The sequence below is a fragment of the Suncus etruscus genome, chromosome 15 (genome assembly GCF_024139225.1).
Source record: "Suncus etruscus isolate mSunEtr1 chromosome 15, mSunEtr1.pri.cur, whole genome shotgun sequence".
NCBI classification, from domain to species: Eukaryota; Metazoa; Chordata; class Mammalia; order Eulipotyphla; family Soricidae; genus Suncus; species Suncus etruscus.
Window position 1 is genome coordinate 88,996,216 of NC_064862.1, and position 22,433 is coordinate 89,018,648.

A 22,433-nucleotide genomic window follows, 5' to 3' on the forward strand; every position below is an offset into this window, starting at 1 on the left:
TGTCCCATATGGTCCCCCAAGCCAGGAGGAACTTCTGAGTGCATAGCCAGGAGTAACCCCTGTGAGTCACCGGGTGTGGCCCAAAAAAAAAAACAAAAAACAAAAAAAAAGAAACACTGCAATGGACAAAGCAACTCACCTGGGCAGTCAGCAGGAGGAGAGTGGTCACTCGCCCTCAAAGTAGGTCCCTTCCCTCTGTCAGATGGCCCCATGTTGTTGGGAGTCACCTAATGTCCATGAAAAAATACAATATCCTGAGCACTGTCTTCTTGTTTTCTACTTTCTTTTTCTTAATTTCACCAGTTCCCAATTGGGCCTTTCCATAAAATTACAATTTGCTTACATATTTTTTTCTCCTTCACTGACTGGCAGGGACATTTGTAATTTGGTTTCTCCCATTCATTTTCTAGGTGTATCTCAAAAAATGGTTTAGATTATTCATTTTGGTTTCAAACAGCTATCAGAAAATTTATTCATAAATGCTATATTGAGAACAATTAGTTTGGGACATAATAATAATCACCGCTGAGACGCAAGGAGTATTTTAACCAGAAACATGACCCTATCATATTTAAAAGTCTTCCAAATCAAGTATTTCTTGACTTCAAAATTTATCATGTAGCCCTAGGAACACATAAACACAACACAAAAATGCCATCTGCACATCTATGTTCATTGCAGTGCTACTTACAATAGCCAGAATCTGAAAACAACCCAGATGCCTAATAACAGATGTGTTTAAATATATACACAATAAAATACTACGCAGCTGTCAGAAGAGATGAGGTCGGGGCCCGGAGAGATAGCACAGCGGCGTTTGCCTTGTAAACAGCCGATCCAGGACCTAAGGTGGTTGGTTCGAATCCCGGTGTCCCATATGGTCCCCCGTGCCTGCCAGGAGCTATTTCTGAGCAGACAGCCAGGAGTGACCCCTGAGCACCGCCGGGTGTGGCCCAAAAACCAAAAAAAAAAAAAAAAGAAGAAGAGATGAGATCATATGAAATTTACCATGCAGGCTTTCAGGTACATGGGGTAAACAGCAATGTGAAATTTAGTCATGTTGTCTCCCTTTTTTCCTGGAATCATACCCAGTAGAGAATGATACAGAAGTTTATTCTCCTAGGATTCTCCAAGGACTCAGAGCTACCAGCTGCTCCTCCATGTGATGTTCATGACTATGTAACTGACCATGATTCTGGGGAACCTACTTATTATCCTTGCCACTGTCTCTGACCCCCACCACCACACCCCTATGTACTTCTTCCTCATCAACCTCTCCTTGAACGATATCTTCTATGTCTCTACCATCATCTCCAAGATGCTGGTGAACACCCAGACACACACAAAAAAGGATAAGCTACAATAGCTGCATGTCCCAGATATTCTTGTTTGTCCTCTTCCTCAGCCTGAAAGACTTCCTTCTGGCTGTCATGACAGATGACCCCTGGTCTACATGGTCAGCATGATCCCCTGGGCTCTGTTGGCTGCTTCTTTTCAGGTGCTGAATTCTGAGTAAATTCTGAGGCCCTTCCCTCCTATAAGCAGAGCTGCCTGACCACCACCACCCCAGTTGACCCTTACTGCCATCCGCGCGGGCTGATTTCTGTCCTCGTGCCTTGAACCTAATCCAGCCTGGCCCACTTAGGACCCTCTACTGCCTGGCATGCCCGTCTGTGCCACCTTCAGACTAACCTCTGCAGCTTCAGCATTGTCATCCCCATCTCCAGGCTGAAGACATTCATGTAAATAAAATGCTCATATATAGTGCTGGGAAAAATAAATAAATAAATAAATAGATAAAGTTTCCCTTGAAATCCTAGTGGTGTTGCCTCTGTTCTTGTGCACCAAGGTGGAGTGTGGGTTAACCTTTATAAAGAAAAGCCATATTCCGGCTCTAAAAACAGCCTGACATTTCCAAAGATGGGCCTCCCAGTAGTTGACCCCCACCCTGCTCCCTGTTATCACTTGCTGCCATTGAGGCAATCAGCAGAGCTGATTGACCTCACCTGCCTTTAGTTCAATCTCCTCTTCCATATGTTTTTTTTTTTGGGGGGGTCACACCCAGCAGTGCTCAGGAGTTCCTCCTGGCTCTACGCTCAAAAATCGCTCTTGGCAGGCTCGGGGGACCATATGGGATGCCGGGATTCAAACCACGGTCCTTCTGCATGCAATGTAAACGCCCTGCCTCCATATGTTGCCAGCCCCTTCCATGTGTTTTTGATACATATCTAATGTAAACATCTGGTGTGCAAAGAAGCGACTTTGCATACTGCCTATCAATGGAATCCTATAAATTGTCATGTAAGACCCCAAATAAACATATTTGTTGCTCTGACGGCATTATCCCCAGCTGCGTGGGCGTGTGTTCTTGCCAGCTGCTCTCCTAACCTCTAGCTTGCCTTTGACCCCAAATTGGGGTGACAGGGCAAAAGGAAAAGTGACATTGTAAAATGTCAAGGAAAAGCTCAAGGAAAAGCTCTTCTCTGCTGCCTTTTGTGAGCCACCAGAACCTCCTGCAAGAGAATGGGACCTAGGTTGGCTTTTTGTTTTTTGTTTTTTGATGGGGGGGGGGGTTTTGTTGTTGATTTTTTGTTTTGTTTTTGTTTTGTTTTGTTTTGTTTTTGGGTCACACCTGGCAGCACTCAGGGGTTACTCCTGGCTCTGTGCTCAGAAATCGCTCCTGGCAGGCTCGGGGGACCATATGGGATACTGGGATTCAAACCACCGTCCTTCTGCATGCAAGGCAAACGCTCTACACCTCCATGATATCTCTCTGGTCCCGGGAACTAGGTTTTTTTTTTTTGTGTGTGTGTGTGTGTTTTTTTTTTTTTGTCTTGGTGGTCTCTTCACTTGCTGAAGGAACAATGAGACCAAAAGGCTAGCAAGAGAAGGAGCTGAACTCTGGGGTGCCGAATAAACAAGCGCTGACATCTGACAGTGGAGATCCTCCACTTTTCTGTGTTGTCAATATGGTGGTGAAACTTGCCTGTTCAGACACTTTTCTGAACAACGTGGTCAAGTATACTGCTGCCCTCCTACTTAATGGAGGTCCTTGACTCCGCATTATTTACTCCCTCTATAAGATTGTCTCCTCCATCAGTGGTACTTCATCAGCACAGGGCAAGTATAAAGCCTTTTTTTTTATCTGTGCCTCTTACCTCTCTGTAGCTTTTTTTTTTTACAGGCATAGGGGTTATACCTGAGCTCAGGGGCTAGTTAAAGGTCAAATGAAAGAATCATTGCCTCCATGTTGTACACAGTGATTACCCCCATGCTGAATCCCTTCATCTATAAGTCTCAAGAACAAAGACATCAAGAAAGCACTGAATAATCTTTTTGTGCAAGGAATGACAAAAGGGTCGGTTATAGTGCACTGAAGACTTTTCTAGAATCCTAGGTCTATTCCTGACTCAGAGATGGTGACAGTTTGATCAGATTTTAGAAATAGGACTTTGTTCTTCGGTGATTGCCTGCAACATCTGTTCACTCCCTTTCACATTTTTCAATGTCTATCATTTATATGTAACATTAGGTTCTTTCTAGTATCTGAGTGTTTTCTGTTTGTTGTTGCTAGAATTCTTTCCAGTACTGCTTTCATTGGCTTTCCTGCCCCAAAGTGCAAACAACCACATATCTTTCCAGAATGAAACCCTGAGGATTATGAATAATCCAGTCCTAAGCAAATAATAATAATAATAATAATAATAATAATAATAATAATAATAACAGAAACAATGAAAGTGAACTTCAAATTTAAGTTCAAAGGCTAATGGGTTAATCATAGCAATATCCACTTTTAATCACTTTGACTATTTTAACTCCTATCTGGCTGGATAGGAGTTTCATCTAATGCTTTTATTTCTAAATATTTGATATTGTTTGGGTTTTCTGAGCTCTGTTGGTCTCTATTTGGTTTATCCACAGAGGTGAGTCTCTGCATTAGGCTGTTCTCTGATTCTGTGTGGTTATGGCATCTTTTGTCTTACAACAATTGATAAGGAATCTTCCAGGTATCCTCGTGTTTTATCTTCATTGTATAGGAAAAGCCCTTACTGTAACTTACTTAAAGTGGAGTGGGTTAACTACAGGTCCCTTTCATAATCATTTATAAATAAAAATTTACAATGTTAGGGTTTGAGTCGACACCTGTTGCTGAGAGTTAAGGGACCACCTCCAAAATGCAAAAGTCAAAAGGGAGTTTAATAAGTTAACTGAGATCTGAGCCTCATTTAACTAGGGCATCTTGGCAAGGACTCCAAGTCAAATTTTCAAGCAGTTTTTATAGAAATCACAAGCGGTAACAGTATAATCATTCCACTGCATTGATGTCTTAATGAATCACTGATTTTTCTGGATCAACTTTGGTTGTCTAGAGATACTCTGATTTGAACCCTGGTTGTCTAGGGATACTCTGATTCAGATCCTGGCTGTCAAGGGTTACTTCGATTCAAACTTTTGTTTTTAAGGGAGCCTTTTCAGTTAAAATAGAACATTTCAAGCTCATTCAACCCCTAGTTTTTTGTTGTTTTTTGTTTGTTTTGTTTTTGGTTTTTGGTTTTTGGGCCACACCCAGCAGCGCTCAGGGGTTACTCCCGGCTGTCTGCTCAGAAATAACTCCTGGCAGGCACAGGGGACCATATGGGACACCGGGATTCGAACCAACCACCTTAGGTCCTGGATAGACTGCTTGCAAGGCAAACACCGCTGTGCTATCTCTCTGGGCCCAACAACCCCTAGTTCTTTATTTCTGGAGGGCAACAACTTTGGTTTTATTTCTGAGTTAACTCTTTCTCTGCCTTCAGCTAGGAGTAGAAAATTACACTTTACTAGGGATTGGGCCTGTCTTAGTCTAGAGTTAATTATATTTAAGGGGGGAATCTTGGTTCTTACATTCCCCCCTTTGTCTTTGCTACAGGGAGGAATAATCTTCTCTTGTACAAGGGTCTAGGTTACTCAAACAGTTATGGCGGGCTGTTAGCTCAGTGAGAGGTGACCAGGCATTTCCAGATCCAGGATGTGTTTGTCATTTGGCTATCTGTTCACTGCTATTTAGCTAAGCTTAGTTTTCTTCCATCTTAAAATTACAGCACGTAGCACTTAACTTTCTTAAGCAAGCACAGTACAGAAGCCAAAGAAATGTCATCTTTAAGCAAAGGCAGACTATATTCAATATTTATGGTTGTTTAATATAAGGAAATACACCTCAGTAGTGAAAAATCTTGTGGAGCACAGTCTGGATAATAGCCCAAGTACAATCCACAAATAAATCAGATGTTCATTCTTTCCAGCCATCCCACAGCCACCGGGATGATCTTTGTTCTGCCCTGGTTCTGGAAGTTGAATCAGCTGAATGTTCAAGAGGCTCTTTATAATTCTGCACTGCAAAGAGGGGAGATTCCTTTGGGGAAAAGTTCCTATAACTTAAGTAGCTGTTAATCCAGGGCTTTTTCCTGCTTTGGATTCAAGAGAACTGCCTCCTACACTGGAGTTTAATTATTTTACCCTTAATAATTTTAGGAGAATGGGGCCAGAGAGATAGCACAGTGGTGTTTGCCTTACAAGCAGCTGATCCAGGACCAAAGGTGGTTGATTCGAATCCCGGTGTCCCATATGGTCCCCCGTGCCTGCCAGGAGCTATTTCTTTTTTTCTTTTTTTTAATTATCTTTATTTAAACACCATGATTACAAATATGATTATAGTTGTATGATTACAGTCATGTAAAGAACACCCCCCTTCACCAGTGCAACATTCCCACCACCAATTTCCCAGATCTCCCTCCTCCTCACCCTGCCCACACCTGTACTCGAGACAGGCTTTCTACTTCCCTCATTCATTCATATTGTTATGATAGTTTTCAGTGTAGTTATTTTTCTAACTGCACTCATCACTCTATGTGGTGAGCTTCATGTCATGAGCTGCACCTACCAGCCCTCATCTCTCTTGTCTCTGAGATACTGTTAAAAATGTCTTTCATTTTTCTTAAAACCCATAGATGAGTGAAACCATTCTGCATCTTTCTCTCTCCCTCTGACTTACTTCATTCAGCATAATAGATTCCATGTACATTCATGTATAGGAAAATTTCATGACTTCATCTCTCCTGACGGCTGCATAGTATTCCATTGTGTATATGTACTACAATTTCTTTAGCCACTCATCTGTTGAAGGGTATCTTGGTTGTTTCCAGAGTCTGGCTATTGTAAATAGCGCTACAATGAATGTAGGTGTAAGGAAGAGATTTTTGTACTGTAGTTTTGTGTTCCTCGGGTATATTCCTAGGAGTGGTATAGCTGGATCGTATGGAAGCTCAATTTCCAGTTTGTGAAGGAATCTCCATATCACTTTCCATAAAGGTTGGACTAGACGGCATTCCCACCAGCAGTGAAAAAGAGTCAGGAGCTATTTCTGAGCAGACAGCCAGGAGTAACCCCTGAGCACCGCCGGGTGTGGCCCCCCCCAAAAAAAAAATTACAGTGTCTGGTTAATTCTTGCTACTTGCCCCAACCTCTGGGATCATTTTCCCAATAATTTTTGGCATCTGTGCTGTCACGCTACCAACCTTCCTCAGGATATGCTCCCTAATATTATAGAGGTTGCCTAGAGAAGACGGCAATAAACATAGCTCTGAGTTACTCCTCCTTTTACTTCTTTATTCATATTTAGTTTTCTTTAGTCAGACTGGGTGATTGTATTTATAGCTTTCAGTTCTTTATAACCTGGTTTATTTCAACCAGTAAGCACACTTTCATATAGATTACCCCCCAGAAGAGTGGACTTTAAGTTAAGCCCACTAGAATGCATGTAATTCAGTTACAGTGGAAAAAAGAATAGTTTTTATGTCCACCTTCACCTCAAACTTTCCAGATAGCTAAATAATCTGTTGTTGTTGTTGTTGTTGTTGTTTTGTTTTGGGGCCACACCTGGTGACGCTCAGGGGTTACTCCTGGCTATGCGCTCAGAAGTCGCTCCTGGCTTGGGGGACCATATGAGATCGAACCGCGCGAACCGCGGTCTGTCCTAGGCTAGCGCTGGCAAGGCAGACACCTTACCTCTAGCACCACTGTGCTGGACTCATAGCTGAATAATCTAATTTTTGGCTCGTTCCTTTGCATAAACACAGAAATCCTGAAGAAATCTCCATTTGGGTCACACCATTACTTAAAGAGAGTTTCTGGGGATTGGTTAAAGACAGAGCAGGCCATTCACCAGTAAAGGCTTTAAGACATGCCACATCAGGGTTGTCTGCAGTTTTGGCTGATGTAAAGATGAGGTCTAGGAGGTAGTGGTTTGATCAACACAGTAAGCCAGGGAATGGTCTTGGTCCTCTTATTTTTAGAGCATCCCTGAGCCTGTTCTATCCCCCTCCAGGTTTGGGAGAGATTATGACCGCCAGGGTTTTGGAGGGACCCTGTCCCAACTCCTTCCAGGGTTGGGAGAGGTTCTGTCCTCTAGAACTTTACTGAGAGCAGGACCTGGCCTTGACCAGCCAGTAAAGATCTAGCTGATCTTTGATTTCCTAGGCCAGTCTGCATTTATAGTCTCTCTGAGGTAATAAGAGTACTTGTAACATACCAGTTATTACTGGACCTGCTCCTGTCACTCAAGTTTACTTCCTTTCAATTCTGTCTCTTTAAAGAGGATTCTGGGGTCCTGGATTTCCTATCTGCATTAGGAATAGTACCCACTTCAGAGAGGAATATTACCTGCCTGTGTTTATACAAACCAACATAGTGCCATAAAACATCAAAAATACTGAAGGTGCTAAGATGAAAGAAAACGTGAATGTTTTCTCAAATTTACAGAACACATAGAAAATCTTGAAACTATTTGATTAATATCTAGGGGGTGGCTTCTCACAATAAAATTTCCCATATTTTTATAGAACCAATTTTTTGAACCATGACCATATTTATAATGCTCTTTGTGATACACCTATTAATATTCCTGGCAGAAAGCAATAATAAAGCTGGTAAGCATGATGACAGCAAATACAAAAGCATTTAAACATGTCTGATCATACTCCTGGCCTCAGTTTATGGGCTTACAGGCAGAAGGCATGCTGGACACCAGCAGTTCCACTAATAAGTAAATTTATTATATATGTAACTTAGACAGAAATTAATTTTGAATACCAGGAAGAATAGCCACTAATTTTGGCAGACTTCTTATACTGCAGTCAACTGTGGCTTCTTCCTGTTCAGTCAAAAGCTGATTATCACTAATTTTTCAAAAATCTTTAAACAGATCTTCAATGAATTTTCTTAAACTCTTGATTATTCTTTTTAAAACCTTTATCTTTAGGAGCTTATAACACCTTATCACTACCCCATTTCTACCCAATAAGCATAACAACATTATAACATGAGTTTCATAGAATTATTTATACAAAACATTAGCTAATTTCTAATTTAGAGACATTTTAATAACAATCCAGTTTCTAATTATTAAAGGTAACCAAAACTAATTGAGAAACAGACAAATGTCCCTGCTTGAGTTAATAATTTGAAAATTACCAAGAATTCCAATTGTTTCTTTTTAAAGTGAGTTCAGGCCAATTTAAATTACCCAAAACTAGTTGGTATTTCCTTCTTTTGAGGGGGTTGGGTCACACCCAGTGGCACTCAGGAGTTACTCTTGGCACTGTGCTCAGAAATTGCTCTTGACAGGGTTGGCGGACCATATGGGATGCCAGGATTCAAACCACCGTCCATCCTGGGTCAGCTGCATGCAAGGCAAAAGCCTACTGCTGTGCTATCTCTCCCACCAAAGTATTCCCTTTCAATTTATTTAAGTCATATTTGAAGAATAAAACTTAAATCATTGAACAAAAATCAAATAAATTCAGAAGCTACAGTCTCTTATTTAAGTGTTTCATGTTAAAATTCTACATGTCAGATTAACAGACAAAATTCTTATTTTTAAAATTATTTTAAAATTTTGAAAGTATGTCCTTATCATACACACTATTAATTATTATGCTTCTTTCTCAAAAACTTAAAACATTTTCCAAAATAGTTCTTTATTATACTTATTATTGTTAATTGTTAAAATTGTCCTTTGTTATACTTAATAAAGACATGTAAGTCATTTCCCCCAAATTCTAGACCTTATGGCCTTAGTACCTTCTCACAACATTGTCATGAAATTTAGTTATCTAAATATTAATCATTCACGAAATTAACATTATCTAAAAAAACTTAACCACAACATTTTCCACACAATTTTTTAATTTTTAGATACCTTTAAAGTCAGAAAATTTAAAACTGCTTTTTTTTTTTTGTAGCTCAATTGCTTTGAATTTAAAATGACCAAACTTTTTATTTTCTTAGTTATTAGTTTCCTCTTTGACATATGGACAATAAATCAGTTTAAATCATTGTTCTTGTTCAAAGTTCCAGCTTCTTTTTCTTTGGACAATTTTAACTATTACAGGCCTGAACTTAAAAGGTTTCCCAATTCCCACTCTCTTAATAATTACTTTTTTTTTTTTTTTTTGTTACCACCCAGAGCCCCACAGAGGCTGGGTTACCACCCCCACTTTCTCTCATTTGTGGTCTAGTTCTCCTGCCTGTGTTCCCTTGAAAACACAGGAACTTGCTTAGGGAGTGGAGGAGCGAGGTCTCATACTTTTCTGGACACTCATTCTCTCTCTCACAGGTCAAGGTCCCAATTCTGAAGTGCTGGTCCTGGCTCTCCTAGGCTGCCTGCTTCAGAGGCCAGGATTCCCCAACTTACCTGGAAAAGGGGAGGCAGGTTGCAGCTGAATGCATTCTCTCCACTAAGTCCCACCTTCCGGCTCAAGCAGGCTGTTGTTTCTCACCCATTGGCCTCAACAGCGCTTTCAACAGCCACTGTGGCCAAGGACTCAGAAACATATAGAACACAGAATGCAGCAAAGAGTAGACAAGCACAGAAAACTTAGACACACACTAAAATGTCGCGCATGATTACCAAAGGCCTTTTCCTTTCCTCCCCTCCTGATCTTATTAAATGGAGTTCACTCTTCCAAGGGAGTACAAAGAGTGCAAGGATGTCGCCAAGCACTCTGCCAGAGGAGCTATCAAGCACATCTGCTAGACTCACACCCGCCCCAGTTTTGGTGCCTCCTTAGTCAGGCCCCTCGGTCCAAAACAAACTGCCCCTAACATCTGGCCACTCGGTCACAGATAGACTGCCCTGACAAAGCAGAGAAAGCCTTATTCCCTTTAGTCAGGCCTCTTGGTCCCAAGACCACCCTTGACTAGCCAGGCTTCTCGGTTCTATTCAAATCACCCCAGCAACCTTAAGTAGGGCCGCTCGGTTCTAATCGAACCACCCATGACTACCTGCAGGCTTTTTAATTCTAATCTCCCTTTATTTAGTCTGGCAGGACTCCAAGGCAAATGGGAGTCAATCCAGTTTGAGCCCCCGTATTTAGGAAAGGGGGGCAATGCCACCCCCTGCACTATACGGTCATCATGAATCCCCGGCTCTGTGGTCTTTTGCTTCTGGGGTGCTGGATTCTGAGTGTCCTGAATTCTTCCCTTGAAGTCCTAGTGGCATTGCGTCTGTCCTTCTGCACCGAGGTGGAGATCCCACACTTTTTCTGTGAACTCAATATGGTGGTGAAACACGCGTGTTCAGACACTTTTCTGAACAACGTGGTCAAGTATAGTGCTGCCCTCCTACTTGGTGGGGGGCCTGTACTCGGTATTATTTACTCCTACTATAAGATCGCCTCCTCCATCCGTGGCATCTCATCAGCTCAAGGCAAGTATAAAGCCTTTTCCACCTGTGCCTCTCACCTCTCTGTGGTAGCCTTGTTTTATTTTACAGGCATGGGGGTGTACCTGAGCTCAGGGGCTAGTGAAAGGTCAAATGCAAGTACCATTGCCTCCGTGTTGTACACAGTGATCACCCCCATGCTGAACCCCTTCATTTACAGCCTCAGGAACAAAGATATCAAGAAGTCTCTGAACACTCTTTTTGTGCAAGGAATGAAAAAAAGGTCAGTTATACTGCATTGAAGACTTTTTTAGAGTCGCAGTTCCACATCTGACTCAGGGATAGTAACTGTTTGATCAGACTTTAGAAATAGGACTTGTTCTTCGTTGGATTGCCTGCAACATCTGTTCACTCCCTTTCACATTGTTCAATGTCTATCATCCATATGTAACATTAGGCTCTTTCTAATATCTGAGTGTTTTCTGTCTGTTGTTGCTTGAATTCTTCCAGTATTGCTTTCATTGGCTTCCCTGCCCCCAGAGTGCAAACAACCACATATCTTTTCCAGAACGAAACCCTAAGTATTGTGAATAATCCAGTCCTAAGTAAATAATAATAAAAATAACAGAAACAATGAAAGCGGACTTCAAATATAAGTGCAAAGGCTAATGGGTTCATCATAGTAATATCCACTTTTAATCACTTTGACTATTTTAATTCCTATCTGGCTGGATGCCAAGCCTATCTAGACATAGATTATTTCATCTAATGTTTTTATTTCTAAATATTTGATATGGTGAGGGTTTTCTGAGCTCTGTTGGTCTCTGTTTGGTTTATCCACAGTGGTGAGTCTCTGCATTAGGCTGTTCTCTGATTCTGCGTGGTTATGGCATCTTTTGTCTTACAACAATTGATGAGGAATCTTCCAGGTATCTTCGTGTTTTATCTTCATTGTATAGGAAAAGTCCATACTGTGACTTACTTAAAGTGGAAAGAGTTAACTACAGATCTCTTTCATAACCACACATAAATAAATATTTACAAATTACATTTAGAAGGCAATGCAAAATATTTGTTACATTACTGATTAAAACAAACATATATTATCTGGGCTTGAAGACACATGGCTTGCACCTGATCTCAGCTGGATCCCTAACCCTGCCACTCCTAACTCTTGACCTGAGAGCTTGGAGAAAACCCTGAACATAGCCTGCTTTGGTCACAAAACATCCCCCAATAATTCACTATTACCAATTACCTGGATGTTAGAACTTGAACAGAATCTCATTGATCAATAGGACAATATCCAGGGAAGGTCCCAGAGACAGTACTATTCGGCAGCCACTTGCCCCAGACTCAACAGACTTTGGGTTCAATTCTCAGCATTTCATTTCATTTCATTGCCCCACCAAAAACGATCCCTAAGTACTGTGCCAGGATGAAGTCCTGAGGCTAGTCAGATGTTGCCCAAAATTAACCGCATATCCTAGGCTCAATTTCTTCTGGGGACTCTGAAGCAAAGGTTCTTTGCCCTATGGTTTGGTTCTCAGGCACTTGCCATCCATATTACAAGGCAGTTTCTTTGTCCTCAAAGGAAACAATAATGTGGCTTTTCAAAATTCTAACATCAGCATCTTTTTCTATTTCTTCTGTCCAACTTGAGGGCCATTGGCAGCTGGACAGTGAGTTTCAACACTCGCAACATAATTTTTAATGGATGGAATCTTTATGGAAATAAATTCAGCATTTCCTATACAATGAATTTCTTGTGTGGTAGGGTCCACTTCAGTGTTGTTTAGATATTATTCCTGGCTCTGTGCTCAAAAATCACCTCTGGTAGGCCCTGGGATCCTATGTGCTGCTAGGGATTGAACCCAGTTTGACTGCATGCAAAACAAACACCTTCCACGCTGTGCTATCACTCCATCATGATAGGACTTTAATGGACAAAAACAACCTGAAACTAACTCACAATAAACTGTATTATTGTCAACTGGTGACTGGGTTTCATACAGGACAGCAGCAAATTAAACTATTGGGAAGAGAATGTGTCTCAGAGAAATATTTGTCTTTCACACAGGAGACCTGTGGTCCAACCCAGCATGGAAGGAAATGAAAAAGTTTGTCACCTATCAGGATAATGACTAACAGAAAGTGCTCTTGGCTCTGATGATGGGATACAATCTGAATGTGGTGACAGAGGTGTAGGTGAAAAAGGCATTACTCGGTACACCTGAGTGTTGGCTGTGGGATAGCAGGAAAAGAACTTTCAATGAACAGTCGAGAGCTCTTCCTGAGACAAAAATATTGAGCTCTGGGATCAGAGAGATAGCACAGAGGTAGGTCATTTGCCTTGCACGTGGCTGCCCAAGATGGACCTGGGTTCAATCCCCCTGCATCCCATATGGTCTCCCAAGTCAGATGCAATTTCTGAATGCATAGCCAGGAGTAACCCCTGAGTGTCACCAGGTGTGGCCCAAAACTTAAAAAAGAAAAAAATTAGCTCTTCTTGCAGTTTAATGTAACAGAAATAAAGTCCAAAGCATACCAATTATATTATGAACAAATTGTAACTATACCGTTTAAATTAAATAATTTTCAAAAACCTAAATGCAGCAGGAGAACACATCAAAAGCAAATTTTATTAGAGCAAAGAAATATTTTTTAAGAAAAAAGCCTGTCAGGAATTTAGGAGAGGAGCATCATAAAGGCTTTCAATTTGTGATCACCAGAAGATAAAATGTGTCATTACTTTGAGAAGATGCCATAATATGTTTGTTACATACACCCCTGTATTTTTATGTAAAGACTTCACTGTCCCCCTCTGAGGAGAGGAAATTAGAGATTATTTTTACAAACTAAAAGTACGGTCATGTCCACAGAGTCAGGGCTTTGAAGTAGCAAAGGACTTACCCCAGACACCTTCCTCAGTTGGTCTCGGGAGAAAATTCACACTCAGGTCAAGACAAGGCACCAGGGCATCTAGAGATGATGCAAGGAGGTAATTTGTGGAGCAAAAGGAAGAAAACCTGAACTCTCTGATGGCTCCTCTACCCTCTTGGGCATAGACACTCATTAGGAAGAATCCTTTTCTGGCCAGGATAGGTTTCCACAGGGAAATTACGTGCTCGGAGGTTCAAATATGCTAAGGGAGATGTGGATAATGACTGGACGAACAGAGGCTTAAAGATCTCACGTCTGGCATCCCCTTGTGAGTCATGGTATTTTGGAAGGAAAGGTTCAGTATAGTTTCTGGATTCGTCCTTAATTCTAACTAGATAGTGTAAGTTTCTCTCTTCCCCTGATCTGTGGAAGAGGGAAAAGCTTTCTCACAATCATCTACCATCCAAGGAAGAATAGACATTCATACATGGAGACCATTCTGTCCAGGTGACAATAATAATGCAGTTGACACTTTGTGAGAGGAAGGGTGAGAATCTGAGCTCAGAACATCCACCTGTTGTGTGATCATATGTGTGTGTGTGTGTGTGTGAGAGAGAGAGAGAGAGAGAGAGAGAGAGAGAGAGAGAGAGAGAGAGAGAGAGAGGCAGAGTTGAAGGCTGAGATCCCTCTCAAAAGCTTTACTTGCATTTTCTGATGAGAAACTCCTAGGAACTCAAATTAAATCAACACAAGATACCAAGGAAAATGTTTTTACAAGTCACCCAGGAAACTAGTTCAATGAGGAGTTAGAGGCTCATCACACCAATGACGAAGCTCTTCAAATCTTTAGGTGTTCAGCAGGAAGAGAGAGAACATTCTCCTTCAAGGTAGGCCCCTTCCCCTCAACTCCTGTCCTTCTCATTCTCTGTAACAATATGCATTTCACATTTTTCACTTGAGTACATGTAAGAATCAACTTCTTCAGGGCGTTTTCATGGCATCTCTTGTCTACAAGACTCCAAACCCACACATGAGCATCAATTTCAGCCCTGTCTTTCTTTAAACCCTGTCCGAGGGCTCCTTGTTGGTGGTATTTCCCTAAGGTTCATGAATATAAACATTCTGTTCACTGTCTCCTTTTTCTCTACTTTCCTTTCTTTCTTTCTTTCTTCCTTTCTTTCTTTCTTTCTTTCTTTCTTCCTTCCTTCCTTCCTTCCTTCCTTCCTTTCTTTCTTTCTTTCTTTCTTTTTTATTGTTCTTTTTAAAATATGGAACGCTTACGAATTTGCATGTCATCCTTGCACAGGGGCCATGCTAACCTTCTCTGTTTTGTTCCAGTTTTAGTATATATGCTGCCATGCGACCACTACTTTCCTTTTCTTAATACTACCAGTTCCCAGCTAAACCTTTTCAAAAGAATCAAATTTTATGGGGGACCATTTCCTTATCACTGAATTGTAGTGACATTTTCACTTCATTTTTTTCATATTCCTTTCCTAGGTGATATCTTAAACATGGGTTTCATTTTATTTGCTTTAAAAAAAAAAAGGAAAAACTTTTTGTTGTTTATTGGTTTGGGAGGATCACTGAGCAGTGTCAGGTTTTATTCCTGGCTCTAGAGTCAGAAATCACTATGGGAGGGTATGAGGGACACTATGGGGTGCCAGAGACTGCGCTGTTGTGTTTAAGACTTACCCACTGTACTATCACTCTATACCCAGAAAAGATTCTTATGAAAACCCTTTAACAGAGGACACTTTGGTTGAGATACAATTTCAACATCTGGGACACAACCAAGCTGACTTAAGGGATTTCAGCAATGACCAGATCCTCTGTGATACTCATAAAATGTCCACAAAATCAAAATTTTCATGGCTCCATAATTTAGAGGGTAGCTTTTTTTATATATGAGTTAATCAGGCAATATGAGATTTAGCTGTGTTCTCTCTCTCTGTGTACTGCAAGGCTTATCCAGCAGATGGCAGCAGAAAATGAAACCCACATTTCAGAGTTTCTTCTCCTGGGATTTTCCAAGGACGCAAAACTACAGCCACTCATCTATGTGATGTTCCTGACCATGTACCTAACCACGGTGTTGGGAAACCTGCTCATCATCTTGGCCACCAGCTCCGACCCCCACCTCCACACCCCCATGTACTTCTTCCTTGCCAACCTGTCCTTTGTGGACATCTGCTTCGTCTCCACCACCATCCCTAAGATGTTGCAGAACATCAGGACACAGAGGAAAGGGATAAGCTACGAAGGCTGCTTCACTCAGCTCTTCTTTTTCCTCCTCTTCATAGGTCTCGATGACTTCCTCCTGACTGTCATGGCTTATGACCGCTTTGTGGCCATCTGCCACCCCCTACACTACACGGTCATCATGAACCCCCGGCTCTGTGGGCTGCTGCTTCTGGGGTGCTGGGGCCTGAGTGTCTTTTATTCTACCTTTGAAATCTTGGGAGCTTTACGTCTGTCCTTCTGCACCAAGGTGGAGATCCCTCACTTTTTCTGTGAACTCAATCAAGTGCTTAATCTTGCTTGCTCTGACATTTTTCTTAATACTGTATTCACGTATTGTATCTCTGTCGCCCTTGCTGGGGGTCCCCTACTTGGAATTATTTACTCCTACTCCAAGATTGCTTCGTCCATCTGTGGCATTTCATCAGCTCAGGGCAAGTATAAAGCCTTTTCCACCTGTGCCTCTCACCTCTCTGTGGTCTCCTTGTTTTATTTCACCAGCATGGGGGTGTACCTGAGCTCAGGGGCGAGTGAACAGTCCTCTGCAAGCACCATCTCCTCTGTGTTGTACACGGTGGTTACCCCCATGCTGAACCCCTTCATCTACAGCCTCAGGAACAAAGACATCAAGAGGGCTCTGAACGCTCTTTTTGTGCAGGGAATGACAGAGCGGTCCATTTTACTGCGCTGAAGCAAATCCTGTGATTCCTGACTCAAGAATATAGAAATAGGATGAGTTCTTCAATGGATCTCCTGAAATTCCCATTTTCATAAACTTCCAATGGTTCTGTGTCTGTCCTTTATGTTCAGCTTTAGGCTCTTTCTAATATCTGGAAATTTTCTATCTGCTGTTTCTTGAACTCGGCCCAGTTCTATTTTCACCAGCTTTTCGACCCTAACATTCCCATGCTTGCAATCCATATGTCATTCTCTGGATTCTATGAGGATTTTAAATTGAGCTGGCCGAGAGTTTGGATTCTAGCAGCATCAGGATTTTGAAATCTCGCGGGACAGGATTTTGAAGTCTCTCTGGGCGAGGATTGTTTTTTTAATTTATATCTTTATTTATTTTTTTATTATCAAGCTGCTTTTAATGATGCTATCATGACTCTTATAGAAACTTTGATTTGAGACATGGAATTTTCTTTTTTTTTAATATCTTTATTTAAACACCGTGATTACAAACATGAATGTGTTTGGATTTCAGTCATGTAAAGAACACCCCCCTTCACCAGTGCAACATTCCCATCACCAATGTCCCAAATCTCCCTCCTCCCCACTCCACTCTCACTTGTACTCTAGCCAGGTTTTCTACTTTCCTCATTCATTCACATTGCTAGGATAGTTCTCAATGTAGTTATTTCTCTAACTGCACTCATCACTCTTTGTGGTGAGCTTCATGTCATGAGCTGGACCTTTCAGCCTTCCTCTCTTTTGTTTCTGGGAATGGGCTGGGATTTTGTAATCTCACTGACCAGTAGTTTGAAATCTCGCTAACCAGGATTTTGAGATCTCACTGCCAAAATTTAAAGGAAACAACACAGCAACTATATAAACTGATTTCAATTATAAGTACAAATGTTAACAAGGGACTATTAGAATAGTTCCTGCTTTTGCTCCCTTGGACTACTGTGACCAGTTCTCTCTCACTGCAGACCCATTACATCTAGTAGCCAGTGTTTTCATTTAATGCTTTTAAATCTGTGATGTTGGCCAGGGAGGGTCTGAACTCTATGGGATTCTCATGGGTCTATTTATAGTGCTGAGACTTTTTATAAGGCTCTTCTATGTTTTTGTGTGTCATGATGGTCTCTTCTGTCTTTAAACAATTGAGGAGAAATTTGCCACAAATCCTCATGTCTTCTTTGTTCAGAAAAAGTCCTCACTGGAATTGCTGGAGAAAGGGATAGAGTGGAGAAACCTCAGCACAGTTTTCTTACGTAAGCATTCCTAAATATTTACAAACTATGTCTATTAGGCTACTGGAAGTAATTTCACAAATTTTTTTGGTTTTTGGGTCATACCCAGCAGCACTCAGGGGTTACTCCTGGCTCTACGCTCAGAAATCGCTCCTGGCAGGCTTGGGGGACCATATGGGATGCGGGGATTTGAACCATCGTTCTTCTGCATGCAAGGCAAACACCCTATCTCCATGTTATCTCTCTGGCCCCACTTTCACAATTTTTTTTTTTTGGTTTTTCGGGCCACACCCGTTAGATGCTCAGGGGTTACTCCTGGCTACGCGCTCAGAAATTGCCCCTGGCTTGGGGGGACCATATGGGACACCGGGGGATCGAACCGTGGTCCTTTCCTTGGCTAGCGCTTGTAAGGCAGACACCTTACCTCTAGCGCCACCTCGCCGGCCCCCACTTTCACAATTTTTAATTAAACCCAATATTTGTTAGCTGGGCCAGAGTAAAAGTATAGCAGGGACAACATTTGTCTTAGATGCAGCCAATTTGACTTTGATCCCAGGAACCACAGAAGCCCCACCCCCACCCCAAACACCACCAGGCTTGACCTTTGAGCACAGAGCCAGGAGTAAACCCTGAACATGTAAACTAAACACTCTCCTCTCCAAAAAAAAATAAACATCATAGTTTTGAATGTTTGAACTTGAGCGAATTCTCACCCAGGTGGTGCTACCAGAATAGTCTGGTAGGTGCTGGCCTTGAACACAACAGATCTGGGTTCAATCTCCAGAACCACTTATGCTCCCTTGAGCTTGGCCAAGAGTGGTCCCTGAGCATAGAGCCAGGAAGAAACCCTGAGCACACTCAAATGTGGCTGAAAACAAAAACACACAGTTTCCCAGGTTCAGCTTCAGTTTCTTCTGGAGAAAATTAGATTTTTTTTCTATTCATGTGTCAAGATACACATCAATCCACACGTCAGGGCCATTTCTCCATTGTCCAAATCAATAAAAATAAGGTTTTTCCAAATTCCATCACCAAAATCTTATTTCCTTTTGTCCCACTAGAGGATTATTTGGACTTTCTCATAGTAAATTGAGATGCTCATGAAAGTGCTTCTGAATGGATTGGATCTGTTTGACAACTAGGTCAACACCCCTTGTACCAAATGAAGGGATGAATGATTGAATGTGATTGGAGTTCAGTATTCCTTGCACCAAATGTACCAAAAAAAAAGATAATGATGCAGAAAACAAACATCTAAATCTCTATCACTATTTTATTGTCCATGTGTGACTCCACTTGAGAAAGCACAAAAACAGACAAACAGAACTCACCTGGAAGAAGATATAATCCAGGGCTCAGCTCACAGCTTGCATGTGTAAAACCTGATTTCAAACCCCAGAGTGGCAAAAAAAATAAAGTGAAAAGAAATTAATCCATGGTGATTGATTAATTAATCTTGGTTGCTGATACTTCGATGTTACTGGATCTGAAAGTGGTGATATGAGCTGCTGGGGAAAAGGTACTACTTATACATCTGCAGGATCATCATAACAGCATCCCAAATGTTGTTGAAAATCTTTTCAACCAGCTCACAAAGAGTTCATACAAATACAGAAGTGTCCGGTATGTACACACAAACATATAAAATATAGAACAGAGAAAAATCCAGGAATCACTGAATAAGAGAGAAACCAAAAGCTAGTGTGATTAGAAGAAACAAAAGTTGACCTGAGTATTTTTACAATGAAAAGGGGAAGGAAAGGGCCCGGAGAGATAGCACAGCAGCGTTTGCCTTGCAAGCAGCCGATCCAGGACCAAAGGTGGTTGGTTCGAATCCCGGTGTCCCATATGGTCCCCCGTGCCTGCCAGGAGCTATTTCTGAGCAGACAGCCAGGAGTAACCCCTGAGCACTGCTGGGTGTGGCTCAAAAACAAACAAAAAAAAAGAAAAAAGAAAAAGAAAAGGGGAAGGAAAGCTTTTCATTCGTGATACAGGAAGAAATTCCCGTCCTAGAATAATAGTACAGTGGGTAAAGCATTTGCCTTCCTTTCGCAAAGCTGACCTGGGTTGGATCCCCAGCATGCATATGGTCCTCCAAGCACGGCCAGAAGTAAGTCATGAGTACAGAGCTAGGGAGAAGTCCTAAACATTGCCAGGTGTGGCAAAAAGAAAAAGGCAGGAAGAAAAGGAAAGAGAATTGTTTTTATTTATTTATTTATTTATTTATTTGGTTTTTCGGTCACACCCAGTGGTGCTCATGGGTTACTCCTGGCTGTCTGCTCAGAAATAGCTCCTGGCAGGCACGGGGGACCATATGGGACACCGGGATTCGAACCAACCACCTTTGGTCCTGGATCAGCTGTTTGCAAGGCAAATGCCGCTGTACTATCTCTCCGGGGTCGAGGAAAGAGAAATTAAAAAAAAAAAAAAGATAAAGAGTGGCCAGAGTGACAGCACAGTGAGAAGGGCATCTGTCTTGCATACAGCTGACCCAGGTTTGATTCCCCCAGCATCTCATATGGTCTCCTGAGCCTACCAGGAGTTAGTTCTGAGTGCAAATACAGGAGTAATCCCTGAGCACCACCAGGTATGGCCAAATAATAATAATAATAATAATAATAAATAATAATAATAATAAGGGCCAGAGAGATAGCACAGCGGTAAGGCATTTGCCTTAGATGCAGAAGAACGGTGGTTTGAATCCCAGCATCCCATATGGTCCTTCGAGCCTGCCAGGAGCGATTTCTGAGCATAGAGCCAGGAGGAACCCCTGAGTGCTGCCAGGTGGGACCCAAATAATAATAATAATAATAATAATAATAATAATAATAAAGGAAAAGGAAGGAGAAAAAGAAGGGAGGGGGAGGGAAGAGGAGGATAGAAGAGGGAGAGAAGGAAGGAAGCAAGGAAGAAAGGAGGGCCGGAGAGATAGCACAGCATAGCATGTGGCCGACACAGGAAAGGCCCAGTTCGATTCCTGGCACCCATCTGGTCCCCCAGCCGGCCAGGGATGTTTTCTGAGAGCAGAGCCAGGAGTGAGCCCTGAGCACTGCTGGATTTGGCCCAACAACCAGTCAATTAATCAATAAATATTTTAATAAAGAAAGATAGAAAAGGAAAATTAAATAAATTCCATACTATTTTGGTCAAATGAGTAATAAAGGTCTCAACTATTGAACCTAAGTTTTTATATGAGATGAATTCATTGTCCCCTAGTTGAGAAAAAATAGAAAATTATTATAGAAAATATCTAGAGATATCATGAGGTCATGTCCCCACCAGAGTCAATGTTTAGATGAAGCAAATCACTTAACCTGCACACATTCCTCAGTCAGACTCAAGACTGAGTAGAATAAATTTTCACTCAAGTGAAGAAAATGGGCCTGAGATTTAGAGATGTGGAACAAGGTAATTTGTAGAATAAGATGAAGAAATCCTTGATTCTCTGACTGCTAAGATCTCAGGAGAATAGACACTCATTAGGAAGAATACTTTTCTGTCCAGGAGAGTTTCCCCACAGGGGGATCCTGTGTTCAGAAGTTGAAGTACCAAGAGGGAGACATATATAATGAGTGGACAGAGACATCTCCTGGTGTAGCCCTGAGGGTTGGAAGCTTGAACTTGAATGGTTTGGGGCTTTGTTTCTAATTCTGACTGGACAACGTGAGTCTCTCCCTCCTGCTGACACTTCTGGGACAAAGTTTTCATCCCCATTTTCTGCCATCCAGGGAGGAATCCAAATGGGCCACATGAACACCTTCCTCTTAGGGAGCCCTTTCAGGGGAGACCAATTACTGAGGTGAGACTGTGTGTGAGTGAAGGTGAGAATTGAAGCTCAGGACATTCACCTGTTGGGTGACCAGGAGAGAGAGAAAGAGAGATTTCAGGAACGAGATCCTTCCTCAGAGATTTACTTCCATGTTCTGAGAAAAATTTTACCCTATAGGAACCAAAACTAAATCTACTCAAGGTATTGAGATTGTGATTAAGTCTCAGGAACATATAGGCAATTAGTTCCATGAGGAGTTAGAGGTTCATTCCACAGATGTCAAAGTTCTTTACATCAATTGTTTAGCAGAAAGAAAGAGAATTAATCCCTCAAGGTAGGCACTTTCCCCTCAACTCCCATCCTTCTCATTCTTGTAGCAACACTGTTTCATGAACATGGCTGATCTGGCCTCAGGACACACAAGTCCACACATAAGCATTAATCTCTCCTCTCTCTTCCCTGGGACCCTGTCAAATAAAACTTTCCTAAGGTTCATGCAAAAAATTACAATTTCCTGTCCACTGCCTCCTTTTCCTCTACTTTCCTTTTCTTAATACCACCAGTTCCCACCTCATCCTTTTCATAAGAACCTAATTTGCTTGCATATCCTACCTTACCCCATTCACTGAATTGTAGGTACATTTACACTTCACTTTCTCATATTCATTTCTTAGGCAATATCTTAAATGTGTTATGCATTCCATTTACATTTCCAGAAGACACAAACAAAATTCTTATGAAATCTCTATAGAGAGACCAATTTAGTTGGATCAGAATATTCACTTTTGGAACACAAAATAGAAGTGACCTGAGGAATTGCTACCAAGGTAGTATCTTAACACATATATTTCTTTTTTTTTTTTTTTTTTTTTTTTGGTTTTTGGGCCACACCCGGCAGCGCTCAGGGGTTACTCCT

At 41.6% G+C, this 22,433-nt stretch overlaps 2 protein-coding genes and 1 non-coding gene across 3 annotated transcripts; 2 read left to right on the top strand and 1 right to left on the bottom strand.

The window, feature by feature from the left end:
* Positions 1–1,189: 1,189 nt before the first annotated feature.
* Positions 1,190–11,007, top strand: LOC126030144 (olfactory receptor 7A10-like). The gene is made up of 3 exons (XM_049788328.1): positions 1,190–1,324; positions 1,687–1,742; positions 10,419–11,007. Exons 1-3 carry the CDS (start codon positions 1,190–1,192, stop codon positions 11,005–11,007), a joined length of 780 nt encoding a protein of 259 aa, XP_049644285.1.
* A 3,843-nt stretch (positions 11,008–14,850) lies between these two features.
* LOC126031795 (U6 spliceosomal RNA) lies at positions 14,851–14,955 on the bottom strand. The gene has a single exon (XR_007503622.1). It is a non-coding gene; the product is annotated as a U6 spliceosomal RNA (small nuclear RNA).
* Positions 14,956–15,566: 611 nt separating this feature from the next.
* On the top strand, positions 15,567–16,520 carry LOC126030145 (olfactory receptor-like protein OLF4). The gene has a single exon (XM_049788329.1). The coding sequence runs from the start codon at positions 15,567–15,569 to the stop codon at positions 16,518–16,520; it is 954 nt and encodes a 317-aa protein (XP_049644286.1).
* The last annotated feature ends 5,913 nt before the right edge of the window (positions 16,521–22,433 follow it).

Excerpts from the sequence above, each read along its gene's own strand:
- LOC126030144 (XM_049788328.1), top strand. The coding sequence starts at position 1,190 with ATGATTCTGGGGAACCTACTTATTATCCTTGCCACTGTCTCTGACCCC. Across the intron at positions 1,325-1,686 it reads CCATCATCTCCAAGATGCTG|ACTAACCTCTGCAGCTTCAG; the intron begins GTGAACACCCAG and ends TGCCACCTTCAG. Across the intron at positions 1,743-10,418 it reads TCCAGGCTGAAGACATTCAT|GAAAGGGGGGCAATGCCACC; the intron begins GTAAATAAAATG and ends CCCCGTATTTAG.
- LOC126030145 (XM_049788329.1), top strand. The coding sequence starts at position 15,567 with ATGGCAGCAGAAAATGAAACCCACATTTCAGAGTTTCTTCTCCTGGGA.